Raw genomic sequence first — 22111 nt, 5'->3', positions numbered from 1 at the left:
GGATAGAGAGAGGAGTGTGTGGTAGAGAAAGGAAGAAGGGGATAGAGAGAGGAGTGTGTGGTAGAGAAAGGAAGAAGGAGATAGAGAGAGGAGTGTGTGGTAGAGAAAGGAAGAAGGGGATAGAGAGAGGAGTGTGTGGTAGAGAAAGGAAGAAGGGGATAGAGAGAGGAGTGTGTGGTAGAGAGAGGAAGGGGATAGAGAGAGGAGTGTGTGGTAGAGAAAGGAAGAAGGGGATAGAGAGAGGAGTGTGTGGTAGAGAAAGGAAGAAGGGGATAGAGAGAGGAGTGTGTGGTAGAGAAAGGAAGAAGGGGATAGAGAGAGGAGTGTGTGGTAGAGAAAGGAAGAAGGGGATAGAGAGAGGAGTGTGTGGTAGAGAAAGGAAGAAGGGGATAGAGAGAGGAGTGTGTGGTAGAGAAAGGAAGAAGGGGATAGAGAGAGGAGTGTGTGGTAGAGAAAGGAAGAAGGGGATAGAGAGAGGAGTGTGTGGTAGAGAAAGGAAGAAGGGGAGCAAGATGAAACAGTGGAAAGAGAGAGGTCAACATATTCTGCTGTAAGTAGGAGGAGGATGCCTGTAGAAAACCTAACGTCTCTGTGTTGTTTTGGTACCCCTGGCTTGGGAAATAGAGGGTGGGGGAGAGCGGGATTGTTTCTAGGAAGCCATACACAAAATGAATATTTTGACCAAATATTTAGGAAGAGGTCATCATTTCATGGGGTCTGTGAAGGATGAAACCACATGGGAAAAGTGGTAAGCAAGTTAAGTCCAAAAAAACAGATTTTCACCAAGTCAAATGAATTTATTGTTTGAGGTTTCCTGATGCTTGTATCTAAACCCAGTAGATCATTTTAAGATTGTTTTATAGATCAGTTGGTCTCTATAAGCTGCAATATGAGGTCCTAAACCTTGCATGAAAGTGCATCCTTGTAGCTGGGTGGGCTAATATAGTCAAAATGTGTGCCTTGAGGTAATGGGCCAATGGCCATGGGGTATGTTGAGCCAATGACAGACAATTTGAGCGAATTTAAGTGTTGTTCTTCCCAGGCGTAATGCAAGGCCTTACCACTGGGATAAGAGGTAACAACAGGACCTGGCCTAATGCAAGGCCTTACCACTGGGATAAGAGGTAACTACAGGACCTGGCCTAATGCAAGGCCTTACCACTGGGATAAGAGGTAACTACAGGACCTGGCCTAATGCAAGGTCTTACCGCTGGGATAAGAGGTAACAACAGGACCTGGCCTAATGCAAGGCCTTACCGCTGGGATAAGAGGTAACAACAGGACCTGGCCTAATGCAAGGCCTTACCACTGGGATAAGAGGTAACTACAGGACCTGGCCTAATGCAAGGTCTTACCGCTGGGATAAGAGGTAACAACAGACCTGGCCTAATGCAAGGCCTTACCGCTGGGATAAGAGGTAACAACAGGACCTGGCCTAATGCAAGGCCTTACCGCTGGGATAAGAGGTAACAACAGGACCTGGCCTAATGCAAGGCCTTACCGCTGGGATAAGAGGTAACAACAGGACCTGGCCTAATGCAAGGCCTTACCGCTGGGATAAGAGGTAACAACAGGACCTGGCCTAATGCAAGGCCTTACCACTGGGATAAGAGGTAACAACAGGACCTGGCCTAATGCAAGGCCTTACCGCTGGGATAAGAGGTAACAACAGGACCTGGCCTAATGCAAGGCCTTACCGCTGGGATAAGAGGTAACAACAGGACCTGGCCTAATGCAAGGCCTTACCACTGGGATAAGAGGTAACAACAGGACCTGGCCTAATGCAAGGCTCCCTGGGTAGGGCCAGGCCTGGCCGCAGGCCTACCGCGGGAGAGGTAACAACAGGACCTGGCCTAATGCAAGGCTCTTACCGACTGGGATAAGAGGTAACAACAGGACCTGGCCTAATGCAAGGCTCTTACCACTGGGATAAGAGGTAACAACAGGACCTGGCCTAATGCAAGGCCTTACCGCTGGGATAAGAGGTAACAACAGGACCTGGCCTAATGCAAGGCCTTACCGCTGGGATAAGAGGTAACAACAGGACCTGGCCTAATGCAAGGCCTTACCACTGGGATAAGAGGTAACAACAGGACCTGGCCTAATGCAAGGCCTTACCACTGGGATAAGAGGTAACAACAGGACCTGGCCTAATGCAAGGCCTTACCGCTGGGATAAGAGGTAACAACAGGACCTGGCCTAATGCAAGGCCTTACCGCTGGGATAAGAGGTAACAACAGGACCTGGCCTAATGCAAGGTCTTACCGCTGGGATAAGAGGTAACAACAGGACCTGGCCTAATGCAAGGCCTTACCGCTGGGATAAGAGGTAACAACAGGACCTGGCCTAATGCAAGGCCTTACCGCTGGGATAAGAGGTAACAACAGGACCTGGCCTATGTTAAATGTGTTTGAAAAAATTACAAAGTGTTTGTTAGGTGAAATACAGTGCCTTGCGAAAGTATTCGGCCCCCTTGAACTTTGACCTTTTGCCACATTTCAGGCTTCAAACATAAAGATATAAAACTGTAATTTTTTGTGAAGAATCAACAACAAGCGGGACACAATCATGAAGTGGAACGAAATTTATTGGATATTTCAAACTTTTTTAACAAATAAAAAACGGAAAAATTGGGCGTGCAAAATTATTCAGCCCCCTTAAGTTAATACTTTGTAGCGCCACATTTTGCTGCGATTACAGCTGTAAGTCGCTTGGGGTATGTCTCTATCAGTTTTGCACATCGAGAGACTGACATTTTTGCCCATTCCTCCTTGCAAAACAGCTCGAGCTCAGTGAGGTTGGATGGAGAGCGTTTGTGAACAGCAGTTTTCAGTTCTTTCCACAGATTCTCGATTGGATTCAGGTCTGGACTTTGACTTGGCCATTCTAACACCTGGATATGTTTATTTGTGAACCATTCCATTGTAGATTTTGCTTTATGTTTTGGATCATTGTCTTGTTGGAAGACAAATCTCCGTCCCAGTCTCAGGTCTTTTGCAGACTCCATCAGGTTTTCTTCCAGAATGGTCCTGTATTTGGCTCCATCCATCTTCCCATCAATTTTAACCATCTTCCCTGCCCCTGCTGAAGAAAAGCAGGCCCAAACCATGATGCTGCCACCACCATGTTTGACAGTGGGGATGGTGTTCAGGGTGATGAGCTGTGTTGCTTTTACGCCAAACATAACGTTTTGCATTGTTGCCAAAAAGTTCGATTTTGGTTTCATCTGACCAGAGCACCTTCTTCCACATGTTTGGTGTGTCTCCCAGGTGGCTAGTGGCAAACTTTAAACAACACTTTTTATGGATATCTTTAAGAAATGGCTTTCTTCTTGCCACTCTTCCATAAAGGCCAGATTTGTGCAGTATACGACTGATTGTTGTCCTATGGACAGAGTCTCCCACCTCAGCTGTAGATCTCTGCAGTTCATCCAGAGTGATCATGGGCCTCTTGGCTGCATCTCTGATCAGTCTTCTCCTTGTATGAGCTGAAAGTTTAGAGGGACGGCCGGGTCTTCGTAGATTTGCAGTGGTCTGATACTCCTTCCATTTCAATATTATCGCTTGCACAGTGCTCCTTGGGATGTTTAAAGCTTGGGAAATCTTTTTGTATCCAAATCCGGCTTTAAACTTCTCCACAACAGTATCTCGGACCTGCCTGGTGTGTTCCTTGTTCTTCATGATGCTCTCTGCGCTTTAAACGGACCTCTGAGACTATCACAGAGCAGGTGCATTTATACGGAGACTTGATTACACACAGGTGGATTCTATTTATCATCATTAGTCATTTAGGTCAACATTGGATCATTCAGAGATCCTCACTGAACTTCTGGAGAGAGTTTGCTGCACTGAAAGTAAAGGGGCTGAATAATTTTGCACGGCCAATTTTTCAGTTTTTTATTTGTTAAAAAAGTTTGAAATATCCAATAAATTTCGTTCCACTTCATAATTGTGTCCCACTTGTTGTTGATTCTTCACAAAAAAATACAGTTTTATATCTTTATGTTTGAAGCCTGAAATGTGGCAAAAGGTCGAAAAGTTCAAGGGGGCCGAATACTTTCGCAAGGCACTGTATATGTAGATATCTTTGTTAGGGCGGCAGGTAGCCTAGCGCTTACGTAAGGACCAGTAACCGAAAGGTTCCTGGTTTGAATCCCCCAGCTGACTAGGTGAAAAATCTGTCAATGTGCCCTTGAGCAAGGTACTTAACCCTAGTCGCTCTGGATAAGAGCATCTACTAAATGACAAGTAAATAATATATTTCCCTTGACGGAGAGATGCTGAATGTAAAAAATTGCACAATAGCAGGTAGCCTAGCAGGTAGCCTAGCAGGTAGCCTAGCAGGTAGCCTAGCAGGTAGCCTAGCTGTTAAGTGCGGTGGGCCAGTAACTGAAGAAAAATCTGTCAATGTGCCCTTGAGCAAGGCACTTAACCTAAATTGCTCCTGTAAGTCGCTCTGGATAAGTATCTGCTAAATGACATAAATGTAAAATGACTGAATACACAGTATTACATACACACTAACACACACTTCCCAAATGTCTGGGCTAGTCTTTTCCCATGTAGCACCGTCTCACAAATCCACAGCCAGAACACCAGCTTCGTAGAGCTTATCTGTCGTTTTGTCATGTGGGTTATCCAATGATTATTAAATGTTTCCAGGGTCAGGGCTGGGCCAGTGACATGCCAGCAACTGGTGCTTTATGAGTACTTTCATCTGTGTGTGTGTGTGTGTGTGCGTGTGCGTGTGCGTGTGTGTGTGTGTGGTGTGTGTGTGTGTGTGTGTGTGTGTGTGTGCGTGTGCGTGTGCGTGTGTGTGTGTGTGTGTGTGTGTGTAAAGGTATTGAGTCTGAGGGGGACAGGTTTCTGTGTTGGGAGAGATGCTGTGTGTCAGTAGCTGCAGTACAGCCAGACAAGGATTCTCCAGTATTCAGAAGAGGTTTCACAGCTGGATGCCTGGAGACTGTAGACCCAGACATACAGAGCACACAGCTCAAGGTTGAGGCTCTTATTGTTGTATAGCTGTAGAGGAACTTCAATGTCTTTTATTACATTTTACATTTTTTTTTTTTTTTTACATTTTAGTCATTTAGCAGACGCTCTTATCCAGAGCGACTTACAGTAGTGAATGCATACATTTCATACATTTTTTTTCCTGTGCTGAAGGAAGAGTGGTATGTACAAATTGAGGGAAGATAATTCTTTAACTGATTAACTTTAACATGAAGAGAATGATGCAGCCATTATTCTCAGGTACATGACAAAACTGAAGAGAGAAACATGTGATTCTATATGTTCAGTCATTTGTTTAGTATTTACCACCTTCTCTGTTGGTGTAGACACAGGGGCGGAAATCCCGGGGGGGACGGGGGACACACGACCCCCCCATCCTGGGAAAAATATGATTTGTCCCCCCCAATATATCACTGAAACATAACTATGTAATTTAAATAATATTAATAATACGCAATGAAAGCAATTGTGCTGATTATAGACACTTAATAGCACGTTTTTAAGTTTCAAAAGATTGCGACCCCCCCACCCTTTGCCTCACAATGGTTTGATCCACTGGCAAGGTAACAGAGGGATCGTAGCCACTGTCTGAAAGGCACTCAATTAACGTAACTGACGTGAGGTTAATCCAGTCAATCGCGCACACACACTAGCTGAATATGCAGAGCTAGCGCGCAAATATTAACTATTAAGCTAGCTAGTACCTATTCCATTTATGTGGCCTCGTCAAAGATGGAATCTTTGCTATCGTCAATTTATTCCGAGATCAGCATGCAGATGATGTAAGTTAGTGCTTCAAAGTCCCTGTGATAAGGTTAGCGATAAACTGAAGTCCAAACTGAACAGAACTACACTCTCTTCTACCATTGTCTTAAATATATTTAATGGTCTCGTTGCAAAAGCTAAATTGTCGCAAGGGAACTTTTATTTATTTATTTTATTTAACCCGGGTAGCAAAGATTATAGCAAACACCACTGAAACTGAATTGGTGCTCGCTAGCTTTGCAAATTCAGCTATTGTTGGAAGCCAGCCAATATGAAACAAACTATTAAAATTACAAAAGGTTGCAGCATATGTTGTGTAAATGGTGAACTCATACAGCTGTCAACTCTTGTCATTTTAATCCGTTTCACATTTGCTAGCTACCTTTTAGATCGAAGCCCAAATAGAATGATAAAAGATAAGATGATAGAAGCCCATCTCCTACTGTAAATAACCTACACACTGTGTGTGTGTGTAGCCAGCCAGCCAGGTAGAAAAATGGCAGAAAAATAAAAGACGGACATCAGAGTATTTTTCAGTACACCAAAACGCAAAGTAAGAACCCAAGTAGCCTAATATCTCAAAGACTAGTTGATAAAATGTTCATAAGAAAGAAATGAAATTCTAATGGAAATGTTTCACAATGATGTCATTAGGCAGAGCAGGCAACAGATGGCACACAGACAGCAGAGTTGGGGACAGATATGCAGGGACAGACTGGCAGAGACAGGGAGTCTCAGGTAAGTTTGTTGAGTCTTTGTTTGGCAACATTATGAAAGGTTCTCCATTTTTTTTTTACTTGTAAAATAGGAACATAATTGGAAAATGCCATGGATACCCCCACTCTCAACTTAAACTGGTGACTGAACTAAGATTTGTTAAAGGCAATGGCATTGCTGTTGTGATTAGTTGTGTAGTTTTGGGTACCGGTAGTTAGGAGTACGCAAACACCTTATTTCTTTGGTTCCTCAATATACATTTACCATATTACAATGTAGGTTATGTGTTACAGCACTACTTTTGGTGTCCCCCTCAGGAATTGCTCTTGAGAAAATTTCATGTAATTGTCCCCCCCAAAGTTGATATCAGATTTTCGCCCCTGTGTAGACAGTTGGTTATGAACTGATCCTGTAGCACTTCATGAATAGAAAGTGATTGGTTGTTGTTGTCAGACAGACTGAGGAGAGGATGGGAGCAGTGGTGTGATAGTGAGTGAGGTCACCCTGCTGTATAGACAAGACTGTCGGAGGAAGGGTGTGGTCGAGTGGTCACGGTCGAGGTTATTTGACCATTGACGAGAGGAGGTGACTGTGAGAGAAGGAGAGACAGAGACAGAGAGAGATGGGGAGAGGGAGAGAAAGAGGTTATTTGACCATTGACGAGAGGAGGTGACTGTGAGAGAAGGAGAGACAGAGACAGAGAAAGATGGGGAGAGGGAGAGAAAGAGGTTATCTGGGCTGTAGAGGAAGGGTGGGTGGAAGGCTAGAAGGAGGTGTGTGGACTATCAGCCCTGGGAGAGACCCCAATCAACCTTACCTAATGATACCCTGTCAACATAGGAGGGAGAGAAGGACAGAGAGACTGACAGAGAGAGAGAGGGAGAAGGGCAAGGTGAGGGAGAGCAGGAGGAGAGTAAGGTGAGGGACAGAGAAAGAGAGAGAGAGGGAGGGCCACAGACAAGGCTCAGACAGCCCCTCCGTGGGAAGTTCTGGTGAAGAGTGTGTCTGTGATGAGCGTATGAAATGGGCCTATTTCTGTAAGGTGCTTTGACCCAAAGAGATATGGGACTGAAGGAGAGAGGAGTGACCTGTGTGTCCTGGAGGTGGTGTGGATGATAAACCTCTTTCCCTCCTCTCAACATGATGACCAAAACGTTCCCACAACATCATGGGAGCCAAACTTCTCCCTATCAGGCTGTAGAACTAAACCTATACATAGCCCATGCTGAAGCATCTCTGTCTGTGGACACTGTTATATCATCTCAGTAATTGGAGGGTTCATTGTGTTGTTATCTGTCTAATTTAATATTTCATATTAATTCTCCCCCCTTCTCTGTAAGGTACCTGGCTAAGCTGTCGTCGGTTGGCAGTATCAGTGATGAGGAGACATGCGAACGCCTGCGAGGACTTATCCAGAGACAGGTACACATCTACCATGACAAACTGTGGGTATTTTCAGGTTTGTAAGGTTGGCAGTGTATGACAAGATGGTACATAAGTTATAGACGTTATGTCCAAGTCTTTGAATTCAAGCTACAAGTCATAGTCATTTAACATTCTCTTTAACCAGAAGCAGATCTGTAATGTTATGATCATTATTCTAACCAGGAGCAGATCTGTAATGTTATGATCATTATTCTAACCAGGAGCAGATCTGTAATGTTATGATCATTATTCTAACCAGGAGCAGATCTGTAATGTTATGATCATTATTCTAACCAGGTGCAGATCTGTAATGTAATGATCATTATTCTAACCAGGAGCAGATCTGTAATGTAATGATCTACATTCTAACCAGGTGCAGATCTGTAATGTTCTGATCATTATTCTAACCAGGTGCAGATCTGTAATGTAATGATCTATATTCTAACCAGGAGCAGATCTGTAATGTTATGATCATTATTCTAACCAGGAGCAGATCTGTAATGTTATGATCATTATTCTAACCAGGTGCAGATCTGTAATGTAATGATCTACATTCTAACCAGGTGCAGATCTGTAATGTAATGATCTATATTCTAACCAGGTGCAGATCTGTAATGTAATGATCATTATTCTAACCAGGTGCAGATCTGTAATGTTATGATCATTATTCTAACCAGGAGCAGATCTGTAATGTTATGATCATTATTCTAACCAGGTGCAGATCTGTAATGTAATGATCTATATTCTAACCAGGTGCAGATCTGTAATGTAATGATCTATATTCTAACCAGGAGCAGATCTGTAATGTTCTGATCATTATTCTAACCAGGTGCAGATCTGTAAGCGCAGTGTGGAGGTGATGGATGCTGTGCGGCGTGGAGCTCAGCTAGCCATAGACGAGTGCCAGTTTCAGTTCAGGAACCGTCGATGGAACTGCTCCACGCTGGAAACCATGCCCGTCTTCGGCAAGATTGTCACACAGGGTACGGCTCATTATCAAGAACAAATTTTAGAATAAATATACACTGCTCCAAAAAATAAAGGGAACACTAAAATAACACATCCTAGATCTGAATGAATGAAATAATCTTATTAAATACTTTTTTCTTTACATAGTTGAATGTGCTGACAACAAAATCACACAAAAATAATCAATGGAAATCCAATTTATCAACCCATGGAGGTCTGGATTTGGAGTCACACTCAAAATTAAAGTGGAAAACCACACTACAGGCTGATCCAACTTTGATGTAATGTCCTTAAAACAAGTCAAAATGAGGCTCAGTAGTGTGTGTGGCCTCCACGTGCCTGTATGACCTCCCTACAACGCCTGGGCATGCTCCTGATGAGGTGGCGGATGGTCTCCTGAGGGATCTCCTCCCAGACCTGGACTAAAGCATCCGCCAACTCCTGGACAGTCTGTGGTGCAACGTGGCGTTGGTGGATGGAGCGAGACATGATGTCCCAGATGTGCTCAATTGGATTCAGGTCTGGGGAACGGGCGGGCCAGTCCACAGCATCAATGCCTTCCTCTTGCAGGAACTGCTGACACACTCCAGCCACATGAGGTCTAGCATTGTCTTGCATTAGGAGGAACCCAGGGCCAACCGCACCAGCATATGGTCTCACAAGGGGTCTGAGGATCTCATCTCGGTACCTAATGGCAGTCAGGCTACCTCTGGCGAGCACATGGAGGGCTGTGCGGCCCCCCAAAGAAATGCCACCCCACACCATGACTGACCCACCGCCAAACCGGTCATGCTGGAGGATGTTGCAGGCAGCAGAACGTTCTCCACGGCGTCTCCAGAGTGTCACGTCTGTCACATGTGCTGAGTGTGAACCTGCTTTCATCTGTGAAGAGCACAGGGCGCCAGTGGCGAATTTGCCAATCTTGGTGTTCTCTGGCAAATGCCAAACATCCTGCACGGTGTTGGGCTGTAAGCACAACCCCCACCTGTGGACATCGGGCCCTCATACCACCCTCATGGAGTCTGTTTCTGACCATTTGAGCAGACACATGCACATTTGTGGCCTGCTGGAGGTCATTTTGCAGGGCTCTGGCAGTGCTTCTCCTGCTCCTCCTTGCACAAAGGCGGAGGTAGCGGTCCTGCTGCTGGGTTGTTGCCCTCCTACGGCCTCTTCCATGTCTCCTGATGTACTGGCCTGTCTCCTGGTAGCGCCTCCATGCTCTGGACACTACACTGACAGACACAGCAAACCTTCTTGCCACAGCTCGCATTGATGTGCCATCCTGGATGAGCTGCACTACCTGAGCCACTTGTGTGGGTTGTAGACTCCGTCTCATGCTACCACTAGAGTGAAAGCACCGCCAGCATTCAAAAGTGACCAAAACATCAGCCAGGAAGCATAGGAACTGAGAAGTGGTCTGTGGTTACCACCTGCAGAACCACTCCTTTATTGGGGGTGTCTTGCTAATTGCCTATAATTTCCACCTGTTGTCTATTCCATTTGCACAACAGCATGTGAAATGTATTGTCAATCAGTGTTGCTTCCTAAGTGGACAGTTTGATTTCACAGAAGTGTGATTGACTTGGAGTTACATTGTGTTGTTTAAGTGTTCCCTTTATTTTTTTGAGCAGTATACTTTTATATCTGAAGATAAAAACGTACTGCCTGATCTGTGATGAATGTAGTTGTATATTTATTGTCTGCCTGTGATAGGTACTCGGGAGGCAGCCTTTGTGTATGCCATCTCAGCAGCCAGTGTGGCGTTTGCTGTGACCCGGGCCTGCAGCAGCGGAGAGCTGGAGAAATGTGGCTGCGACCGCAACATCCACGGAGTCAGTCCGGAGGGTAGGACACGCACGCACGCACGCACGCACGCACGCACACACACACACACACACACACACACACACACACACACACATACAAATTTATCTGATGTTTGACTGCTAACGCTCTCTCTCTGTCTCTCTCTCTCTCCGTGTCTCTCTCCCTCCGTGTCTCTCTCCGTGTCTCTCTCCGTGTCCCTCTCCGCGTCTCTCTCCCTCCGTGTCGCTCTCTCTCCATGTCTCTCTCCCTCCGTGTCTCTCTCTCTCCATGTCTCTCTCTCTCCGTGTCTCTCTCTCTCCGTGTCTCTTTCCCTCCGTGTCTCTCTCCCTCCGTGTCTCTCTCTCCGTGTCTCCCTCCCTCCATGTCTCTCTCCCTCCATGTCTCTCTCTCTCCGTGTCTCTCTCTCTCCGTGTCTCTCTCTCTCCGGGTCTCTCTCTCTCCGTGTCTCTCTCTCTCCGTGTCTCCCTCCCTCCGTGTCTCTCTCCCTCCGTGTCTCTCTCCCTCCGTGTCTCTCTCTCTCCGTGTCTCTCTCTCTCCGTGTCTCTCTCCGTGTCTCTCTCCCTCCGTGTCTCCCTCCCTCCGTGTCTCTCTCCCTCCGTGTCTCTCTCTCTCCGTGTCTCCCTCCCTCCGTGTCTCTCTCTCTCCGTGTCTCTCTCCCTCCGTGTCTCTCTCCCTCCGTGTCTCTCTCTCTCCGTGTCTCTCTCCCTCCGTGTCTCTCTCCCTCCGTGTCTCTCTCCCTCCGTGTCTCTCTCCCTCCGTGTCTCTCTCTCTCCGTGTCTCTCTCCATGTCTCTCACTCTCTGTCTCTCTCTCTCCGTGTCTCTCTCTCTCCGTGTCTCTCTCTCTCCGTGTCTCTCTCCCTCCGTGTCTCTCTCCCTCCGTGTCTCTCTCCCTCCGTGTCTCTCTCCCTCCGTGTCTCTCTCTCTCCGTGTCTCTCTCCGTGTCTCTCTCCCTCCGTGTCTCTCTCTCTCCGTGTCTCTCTCTCTCCGTGTCTCTCTCTCTCCGGGTCTCTCTCTCTCCGTGTCTCTCTCTCTCCGTGTCTCCCTCCCTCCGTGTCTCTCTCCCTCCGTGTCTCTCTCCCTCCGTGTCTCTCTCCGTGTCTCTCTCTCTCCGTGTCTCTCTCCGTGTCTCTCTCCCTCCGTGTCTCCCTCCCTCCGTGTCTCTCTCCCTCCGTGTCTCTCTCTCTCCGTGTCTCCCTCCCTCCGTGTCTCTCTCTCTCCGTGTCTCTCTCCCTCCGTGTCTCTCTCCCTCCGTGTCTCTCTCTCTCCGTGTCTCTCTCCCTCCGTGTCTCTCTCCCTCCGTGTCTCTCTCCCTCCGTGTCTCTCTCCCTCCGTGTCTCTCTCTCTCCGTGTCTCTCTCCATGTCTCTCACTCTCTGTCTCTCTCTCTCCGTGTCTCTCTCTCTCCGTGTCTCTCTCTCTCCGTGTCTCTCTCCCTCCGTGTCTCTCTCCCTCCGTGTCTCTCTCCCTCCGTGTCTCTCTCCCTCCGTGTCTCTCTCTCTCCGTGTCTCTCTCCGTGTCTCTCTCCCTCCGTGTCTCTCTCTCTCCGTGTCTCTCTCTCTCCGTGTCTCTCTCTCTCCGTGTGTCTCTCTCTCCGTGTCTCTCTCTCTCCGTGTCTCTCTCCGTGTCTCCCTCCCTCCGTGTCTCTCTCCCTCCGTGTCTCTCTCCCTCCGTGTCTCTCTCCCTCCGTGTCTCTCTCTCTCCGTGTCTCTCTCTCTCCGTGTCTCCCTCTCTCCGTGTCTCTCTCCCTCCGTGTCTCTCTCCCTCCGTGTCTCTCTCCCTCCGTGTCTCTCTCCCTCCGTGTCTCTCTCTCTCCGTGTCTCTCTCTCTCCGTGTCTCTCTCCCTCCGTGTCTCTCTCCGTGTCTCTCTCTCTCCGTGTCTCTCTCCGTGTCTCTCTCTCTCCGTGTCTCTCTCCCTCCGTGTCTCTCTCCGTGTCTCTCTCTCTCCGTGTCTCTCTCCGTGTCTCTCTCCCTCCGTGTCTCTCTCCCTCCGTGTCTCCCTCTCTCCGCGTCTCTCTCCCTCCGTGTCTCTCTCCGTGTCTCTCTCTCTCCGTGTCTCTCTCCGTGTCTCTCTCCCTCCGTGTCTCTCTCTCTCCGTGTCTCTCTCCGTGTCTCTCTCCCTCCGTGTCTCTCTCTCTCCGTGTCTCTCTCCGTGTCTCTCTCCCTCCGTGTCTCTCTCCCTCCGTGTCTCTCTCTCTCCGCGTCTCTCTCCCTCCGTGTCTCTCTCCGTGTCTCCCTCCCTCCGTGTCTCTCTCCCTCCGTGTCTCTCTCTCTCCGTGTCTCTCTCTCTCCGTGTCTCTCTCCGTGTCTCCCTCCCTCCGTGTCTCTCTCCCTCCGTGTCTCTCTCTCTCCGTGTCTCTCTCTCTCTCCGTGTCTCTCTCTCTCCGTGTCTCTCTCCGTGTCTCTCTCCCTCCGTGTCTCCCTCCGTGTCTCTCTCCCTCCGTGTCTCTCTCCCTCCGTGTCTCTCTCTCTCCGTGTCTCTCTCTCTCCGTGTCTCTCTCTCTCCGTGTCTCCCTCCCTCCGTGTCTCTCTCTCTCCGTGTCTCTCTCCCTCCGTGTCTCTCTCTCTCCGTGTCTCTCTCCCTCCGTGTCTCTCTCCCTCTGTGTCTCTCTCCCTCCGTGTCTCTCTCTCTCCGTGTCTCTCTCCCTCCGTGTCTCTCTCTCTCCGTGTCTCTCTCCCTCCGTGTAACTCTCCCTCTGTGTCTCCCTCTCTCCGTGTCTCTCTCCCTCCCTGTCTCTCTCCCTCCGTGTCTCTCTCTCTCCGTGTCTCTCTCTCTCCGTGTCTCTCTCTCTCCGTGTCTCTCTCTCTCCGTGTCTCCCTCCCTCCGTGTCTCTCTCCCTCCGTGTCTCTCTCCCTCCGTGTCTCTCTCCCTCCGTGTCTCTCTCCCTCCGTGTCTCTCTCCCTCCGTGTAACTCTCCCTCCGTGTCTCTCTCCCTCCGTGTCTCTCTCCCTCCGTGTCTCTCTCTCTCCGTGTCTCTCTCTCTCCGTGTCTCTCTCCCTCCGTGTCTCTCTCCCTCCGTGTCTCTCTCTCTCCGTGTCTCTCTCTCTCCGTGTCTCTCTCTCTCCGTGTCTCTCTCCGTGTCTCCCTCCCTCCGTGTCTCTCTCCCTCCGTGTCTCTCTCCCTCCGTGTCTCTCTCCCTCCGTGTCTCCCTCTCTCCGTGTCTCTCTCCCTCCGTGTCTCTCTCTCTCTGTGTCTCTCTCCGTGTCTCTCTCCCTCCGTGTCTCTCTCCCTCCGTGTCTCTCTCTCTCTGTGTCTCTCTCCGTGTCTCTCTCCCTCCGTGTCTCCCTCCCTCCGTGTCTCTCTCCCTCCGTGTCTCTCTCTCTCCGTGTCTCTCTCTCTCCGTGTCTCTCTCCCTCCGTGTCTCTCTCCCTCCGTGTCTCTCTCTCTCCGTGTCTCTCTCCCTCCGTGTCTCTCTCCCTCCGTGTCTCTCTCCCTCCGCGTCTCTCTCCCTCCGTGTCTCTCTCCGTGTCTCTCTCCCTCCGTGTCTCTCTCCCTCCGTGTCTCTCTCCCTCCGTGTCTCTCTCCCTCCGTGTCTCTCTCCCTCCGTGTCTCTCTTCGTGTCTCTCTCTCTCCGTGTCTCTCTCCGTGTCTCCCTCCCTCCGTGTCTCTCTCCCTCCGTGTCTCTCTCCCTCCGTGTCTCTCTCCCTCTCCCTTCCTCCAGGGTTCCAGTGGTCGGGCTGTAGTGATAACATAGCATACGGAGTGGCCTTCTCTCAGTCCTTCATTGACGTAAGGGAGAGGAGTAAAGGACAGTCCCCCAGCAAAGCACTCATGAACCTACACAACAACGAGGCCGGGAGGAAGGTATGACTTATCACAACAAACATATGTACTAGCAAACTCAACAGCAAAGAAGAGAACAGGAGATAAACCATCTTTCTGTCCTTCTGCAGGCCATCCTGAGCCACATGCGTGTGGAGTGTAAGTGTCACGGCGTGTCAGGGTCCTGTGAGGTGAAGACCTGCTGGAAGGCCATGCCCCCATTCCGCAAGGTGGGCAACGTCATCAAGGAGAAGTTTGACGGCGCCACCGAGGTGGAGCAGCGCAAGGTGGGCACCACCAAGGTCCTGGTGCCACGGAACTCCCAGTTCAAACCTCACACAGACCAAGACCTGGTCTACCTGGAGCCCAGCCCCGACTTCTGTGACCACGACCCGCGCACACCAGGCATGCTGGGTACAGCGGGGCGGCAGTGTAACCGGACATCGAAGGCCATTGACGGCTGTGAGCTGATGTGCTGCGGCCGGGGCTTCCAGACAGAGGAGGTGGAGGTGGTGGACAGGTGCAGCTGTAAGTTCCACTGGTGCTGCTACGTCAAGTGCAAACAGTGCCGCAAGATGGTGGAGATGCACACCTGCCGGTGATCACCATGGAAACCCCCAATGGAGACCCAAACAATTTCCCCACTCTCTCCCTCCTCACCTGCACTTGGGGAGGGAGGGAGAAAGGGAGGGTGGGAGGGGTGTTTGTGGTTTTCCTCTACCCCCTATTTTAAAGCCACCCTGATTCCTTTTACAAGACCACGGGAACAGCCAGACAGAGGACATGTTCATACAATGTTAAAGGAACATCTTACACACGCACAGGATGTAAAAACTAAAACGACAAATATACACTGAGTATACTAAACGTTAGGTGACATAGACTGACCAGGTGAATGCAGGTGAAGCTATGATTCCTTATTGATGTCACTTGTTAAATCCACTACAATCAGTGTAGATGCAGAGGAGATTGTGTATGTGTGCCATTCAGAGGGTGAATGGGCAAGACAAAATATGTAAGTGCTTTGAACGGGGTATGGTAGTAGGTGCCAGGCGCACCGGTTTGTGTCAAGAACTGCAACGCTGCTGGGTTTTTCACGCTCAACAGTATTCTGTGTGGTTCAAGAATGGTCCACCACCCAAAGGGCATCCAGCCAACTTGGCACAACTGTGGGAAGCATTGGAGTCAACATGGGCCAGCATCCCTGTGGAATGTTTGGTATACTCAGTGTATGTTTTCCCAAGTCCCAACAGAGAGTATTTTCCCTCCCCCTCACTCACTCACAGTTGATTCTAATTGATGTGATTGCTCTTTGGTTTGTTTTTTAACTTATTTGATATTGTTGTGAGTGATTTGGGGTGGGTGAGGGTGAGAGTGGACTGAAGGGGAGAGGGGAACTGAGGGTAGGACATATTGGACCTGGGAAGGGGAGAGGGGAACTGAGGTCAGGACATATTGGACCTGGGAAGGGGAGAGGGGAACTGAGGTCAGGACATATTGGACCTGGGAAGGGGAGAGGGGAACTGAGGTCAGGACATATTGGACCTGGGAAGGGGAGAGGGGAACTGAGGTCAGGACATATTGGACCTGGGAAGGGGAGAGGGGAACTGAGGTCAGGACATATTGGACCTGGGAAGGGGAGAGGGGAACTGAGGTCAGGACATATTGGACCTGGGAAGGGGAGAGGGGAACTGAGGTCAGGACATATTGGACCTGGGAAGGGGAGAGGGGAACTGAGGTCAGGACATATTGGACCTGGGAAGGGGAGAGGGGAACTGAGGTCAGGACATATTGGACCTGGGAAGGGGAGAGGGGAACTGAGGTCAGGACATATTGGACCTGGGAAGGGGAGAGGGGAACTGAGGTCAGGACATATTGGACCTGGGAAGGGGAGAGGGGAACTGAGGTCAGGACATATTGGACCTGGGAAGGGGAGAGGGGAACTGAGGTCAGGACATATTGGACCTGGGAAGGGGAGAGGGGAACTGAGGTCAGGACATATTGGACCTGGGAAGGGGAGAGTGGGGGAGCTGAGTTTTCCCTCCATCTTGCTGCTGCTTCACTGGATGTAAAGGGAGAGACACGCCTGCCTGTCGGTCTGAGAGAACAGACTTTACCGCCCAGAGTAGGAATGCTGACTGACAGACATTATGATTTGTGGTCCAGGTGTACATGACCGTGTTGTGTTGGGGTTGAGTAGCGGTTTAGTTGTGTGGACATTTGTCCCGTATAGCCCTGATGCTGCTCCACTCATGAAATCAGAATTACTCACAGAATCAGTTATGGCTGGAATTCAATCTGATCGCGGGTTATAGGCACTGCAGCTCTGAAATGTAATGTTCTCATTCGCGGAGATCCCTTTCATGATAAACGCTGCATATGTCTGCTCAATCGGAAGTTGCCTTTAAAAAACCTCAATGCCTATAACCCACAATACGATAGAATTCAGCCTTAGTCTGTGTCAGACCAGGAGGAAGTTTGCCCATACAGATACATACATACAGATACATACAGACAGATACATACATACAGATACATACAGACAGATACATATATACAGATACATACATACAGATACATACATACAGATACATACAGACAGATACATACAGACAGATACATATATACAGATACATACATACAGATACATATATACAGATAGATACATACAGACAGATAGATATATACAGATACATACATACAGATAGATACATACAGATAGATACATACATACAGATACATATATACAGATACATACAGACAGATACATATATACAGATACATACATACAGATACATACATACAGATACATACATACAGATACATATATACAGATACATACATACAGATACATACATACAGATACATACAGACAGATACATACATACAGATACATACATACAGATACATATATACAGATACATACATACAGATACATATATACAGATACATACAGACAGATACATATATACAGATACATACATACAGACAGATACATACAGACAGATACATATATACAGATACATACATACAGATACATGTATACAGATAGATACATACAGACAGATAGATATATACAGATACATACATACAGATAGATACATACAGATACATACATACAGATAGATACATACATACAGATACATATATACAGATACATACAGACACATACATACATACAGATACATACATACAGATACATACATACAGATAGATACATACAGATACATATATACAGATAGATACATATATACAGATACATACATACAGATACATACATACAGATAGATACATACAGATACATACATACAGATACATACATACAGACAGATACATACATACAGATACATATATACAGATACATACAGACAGATACATATATACAGATACATACATACAGATACATACATACAGATACATACAGACAGATACATATATACAGATAGATACATATATACAGATACATACATACAGATACATATATACAGATAGATACATACAGACAGATACATATATACAGATACATACATACAGATACATACATACAGATACATACATACAGATAGATACATACAGACACATACATACATACAGATAGATACATACAGATACATATATACAGATACATACATACAGATAGATACATACAGATAGATACATACAGACAGATACATACAGACAGATACATACAGTACATACAGATACATACAGACAGATACATACAGTACATACAGATACATACAGACAGATACATACAGACAGATGCGTACATACAGACAGATAGAGTACATACAGATACATAAAGACAGATACATACAGACAGATACAGTACATACAGATGCATACATACAGATACATACAGACAGATACATACATACAGATACATACTTACAGATACATACAGTACATACAGATACATAGATACATACAGTACATACAGATACATACAGACAGATACATACAGTACATACAGATGTATACATTCAGATGTTTACAGACAGATACATACAGACAGATACATACATACATATACATACTTACAGATACATACAGTACATACATATACATACATACAGACAGATACATACAGTACATACAGATACATACAGACAGATACAGTACATACAGATGCATACATACAGATACATACAGACAGATACAGTACATACAGACACATACATACAGATACATAAAGACAGATACATACAGACAGATACAGTACATACAGATGCATACATACAGATACATACAGACAGATACATACAGTACATACAGATACATACAGACAGATACATACAGACAGATACATACAGACAGGTACATACAGATACATACAGACAGATACATACAGTACATACAGATACATACAGACAGATGCATACATACAGATACATACAGACAGATACAGTACATACAGACGCATACATACAGATACATAAAGACAGATACATACAGACAGATACAGTACATACAGATGTATACATACAGATACATACAGACAGATACATACATACAGATACATACTTACAGATACATACAGTACATACAGACAGATACATACAGACAGATACATACAGTACATACAGATGTATACATACAGATGTTTACAGACAGATACATAGAGACAGATACAGTACATACAGACGCATACGTAAAGATAGATACATACATACAGATACATACAGACAGATACATACAGACAGACAGATACAGTACATACAGATACATACAGACAGATACATACAGACAGGGCTGGGTGGAGCAGGGATGCTATGCAAGATGACTTAAGCGCACACACCACATACCACACCACATACCACACCACACGCCACATACCACGCCACATACCACACCACACACCACACCACATAAAATACCACACCACACCACACACCACACCACATACCAGACCACATACCACGCCACACCACACCACATACCACACCACATAAAATACCACATACCACACCACATACAATACCACACCACATACCACATACCATACCACACCACATACCACATACCATACCACACCACATACCATCACACCACATACCACACCACATACCACACACCATACCACATCACATACCACACCACATACCACGCCACACCACATACCACATACCACACCACATAAAATACCACATACCACACCACATACAATACCACACCACATACCACACCACATACCACACCACATACCACGCCACACCACATACCACATACCACACCACATAAAATACCACACCACATACAATACCACACCACATACCACATACCACACCACATACCACACCACATACAATACCACACCACATACCACATACCACACCACATACCACATACCACACCACATAACATACCACATAACATACCACACCACACCACATACCACAGCACATACCACGCCACACCACACCACACACCACGTACCACACCACATACCACGCCACACCACACCACATAAAATACCACATACCACACCACATACAATACCACACCACATACCACATACCATACCACACCATACCACACCACATACCACACCACATACAATACCACACCACATACCACATCACATACCACATCACATACCACACCATACCACACCACATACCACACCACACCACATACCATACCACACCACATACCACACCACATACCATACCACACCATACCACACTACATACCACACCACACCACATACCATACCACACCACATACCATACCACACAACATACCACACCACATACCACATACCATACCACACCACATACCACACCACATACCACACCACACCACATACCACACAATATACCACCGTCCCTACACCTTACCACAAACAACAAAGCATACACACACACACATCACTGTACCTACACATTACCACACAACACACACACAAGCATACACACACACACATCACACCACACACACCGCACCATATGCCACACAGCGTACCATACACTACACACAGTCTCCCCAGGTCACTGCCAGGGCACAGGGACTGACCTATGTGTGGCTACCATGTACAACCACCATAAGCCAAAGCTTTCTATAGTAACATGCTATTCATTATAGAAACATAGATCTGTAAAGACTTATACACTGAAGAAGACTATACTGCGTATGAATGTATGTTAAAATGAAATATATGCTGTGTCAAAGATTATACTCTTGTTTGTCATATTTATTTTGTACATGTCTCTTTACGACATAAGAAAACAACTCTGATATCAGGGTTGCATGTTCATCTCATGCTTTCTGTGTGTTTCTGTGTGTTTCTGTGTGTTTCTGTGTTTCTGTGTGTTTCTGTGTGTTTGTTTATGTGTGGGTGATGGCTTGATATCACTCATTAAAACAACCATTATTGCAGCTGACTGGGTACCAACGTAAAATGTTTTAAATATCCTGTCAATATCCTGAGTCCAGCTAGTTGTGCCCTGAAGCCAAATCCAGTCCTGATTCCTTCCAGCTTATTTAATAATGGGGGCGTGCTACCAATTCGGTGCCTTTTGAGAAGTGTAACTTAGTAAAAAATATATATATATATTGCACACAATTTTATCAATCTGTCATGTTTGCCTTAATAAAATATGTTTTCCCATTTCAAAACGTTAAATAAAAAAATACTATAGTAAGTGCCTATGAAGTGCCAAATATAGTAACGGGGTTGACCGTAACAGGGTTGACCGTAACGGGGTTGACCCTAACGGGGTTGACCCTAACGGGGTTGACCGTAACAGGGTTGACCGTAACGGGGTTGACCGTAACGGGGTTGACCGTAACAGGGTTGACCGTAACAGGGTTGACCGTAACAGTGTTGACCATAACAGGGTTGATCGTAACGGGGTTGACCTTAACGGGGTTGACCGTAACGGGGTTGACCATAACAGGGTTGACCTTAACAGGGTTGACCTTAACGGGGTTGACCGTAACGGGGTTGACCATAACGGGGTTGACCTTAACGGGGTTGACCTTAACGGGGTTGACCGTAACGGGGTTGACCGTAACTGGGTTGACCGTAACAGGGTTGACCTTAACAGGGTTGATATCTGCCATAAATCCCTTTGTGTCAGGGGGAATGGAAGCGTGTTGTGTGCAATAGGGAGAGCTTTCCACATTATAATGTTCTTTCCATTTCTAGCCTGTCTCTCTATGGGTAACAGGGTTGACGTGTTATGCTCGACCCGCTCAGTTTTCCACCACAAAACACAATGAGTAGAACCAGCTGACCTGCTTTTACACTATGATTTTACTATTAGATCATTCATGTTTCTTTTGAAAGAAATATTATCAATAAATAGTTTTGCCATATTAAAATGAGTAAAATGAGGGACAGACTAATCACATGAAATAAATAGTAATCTTCAGAAATGTCTAAGCTACAAAACTTGGTGAAATTGTGGGGATAAATGGGTTCAAATATTCCTAAAAGTCACAAAGGGTGCACGAACAGACATGTTAAAATGCATTTTGGCACTTTGGCAAGTCTTTATTCATATAAAAAATCGGATAGATTCCCCATGTGGTCTAATTTAAAAGGAAATTAATTTAATATAACATTACTTGAAAATGCTATATTGGTGCACAATTTTTACTTAAAATATCAATGGGACACAAAAGGCACTCA

The 22111-nt window shown here is 46.5% G+C and overlaps 1 protein-coding gene across 1 annotated transcript in view; it reads left to right on the top strand.

Moving 5' to 3' along the window:
- The window catches only part of LOC106565616 (protein Wnt-4a), a 46470-nt gene extending 25820 nt beyond the window's left edge, over positions 1–20650 (top strand). The window contains exons 2-6 of the mRNA XM_014132920.3: positions 7835–7916; positions 8749–8902; positions 10602–10733; positions 14375–14517; positions 14607–20650. Coding sequence (XP_013988395.2) covers positions 7835–7916; positions 8749–8902; positions 10602–10733; positions 14375–14517; positions 14607–15077 — 982 coding nt within the window. The 3' untranslated portion in view covers positions 15078–20650. The remainder of the gene's footprint in view (positions 1–7834; positions 7917–8748; positions 8903–10601; positions 10734–14374; positions 14518–14606) is intronic.
- Positions 20651–22111: the final 1461 nt, after the last annotated feature.

The sequence above is a fragment of the Salmo salar genome, chromosome 12 (genome assembly GCF_965601325.2).
Source record: "Salmo salar chromosome 12, fSalSal1, whole genome shotgun sequence".
Taxonomy (NCBI): domain Eukaryota; kingdom Metazoa; phylum Chordata; class Actinopteri; order Salmoniformes; family Salmonidae; genus Salmo; species Salmo salar.
The sequence above is the reverse complement of the archived record's forward strand: the minus strand, read 5'-3'. Positions and strand labels throughout refer to the sequence as shown.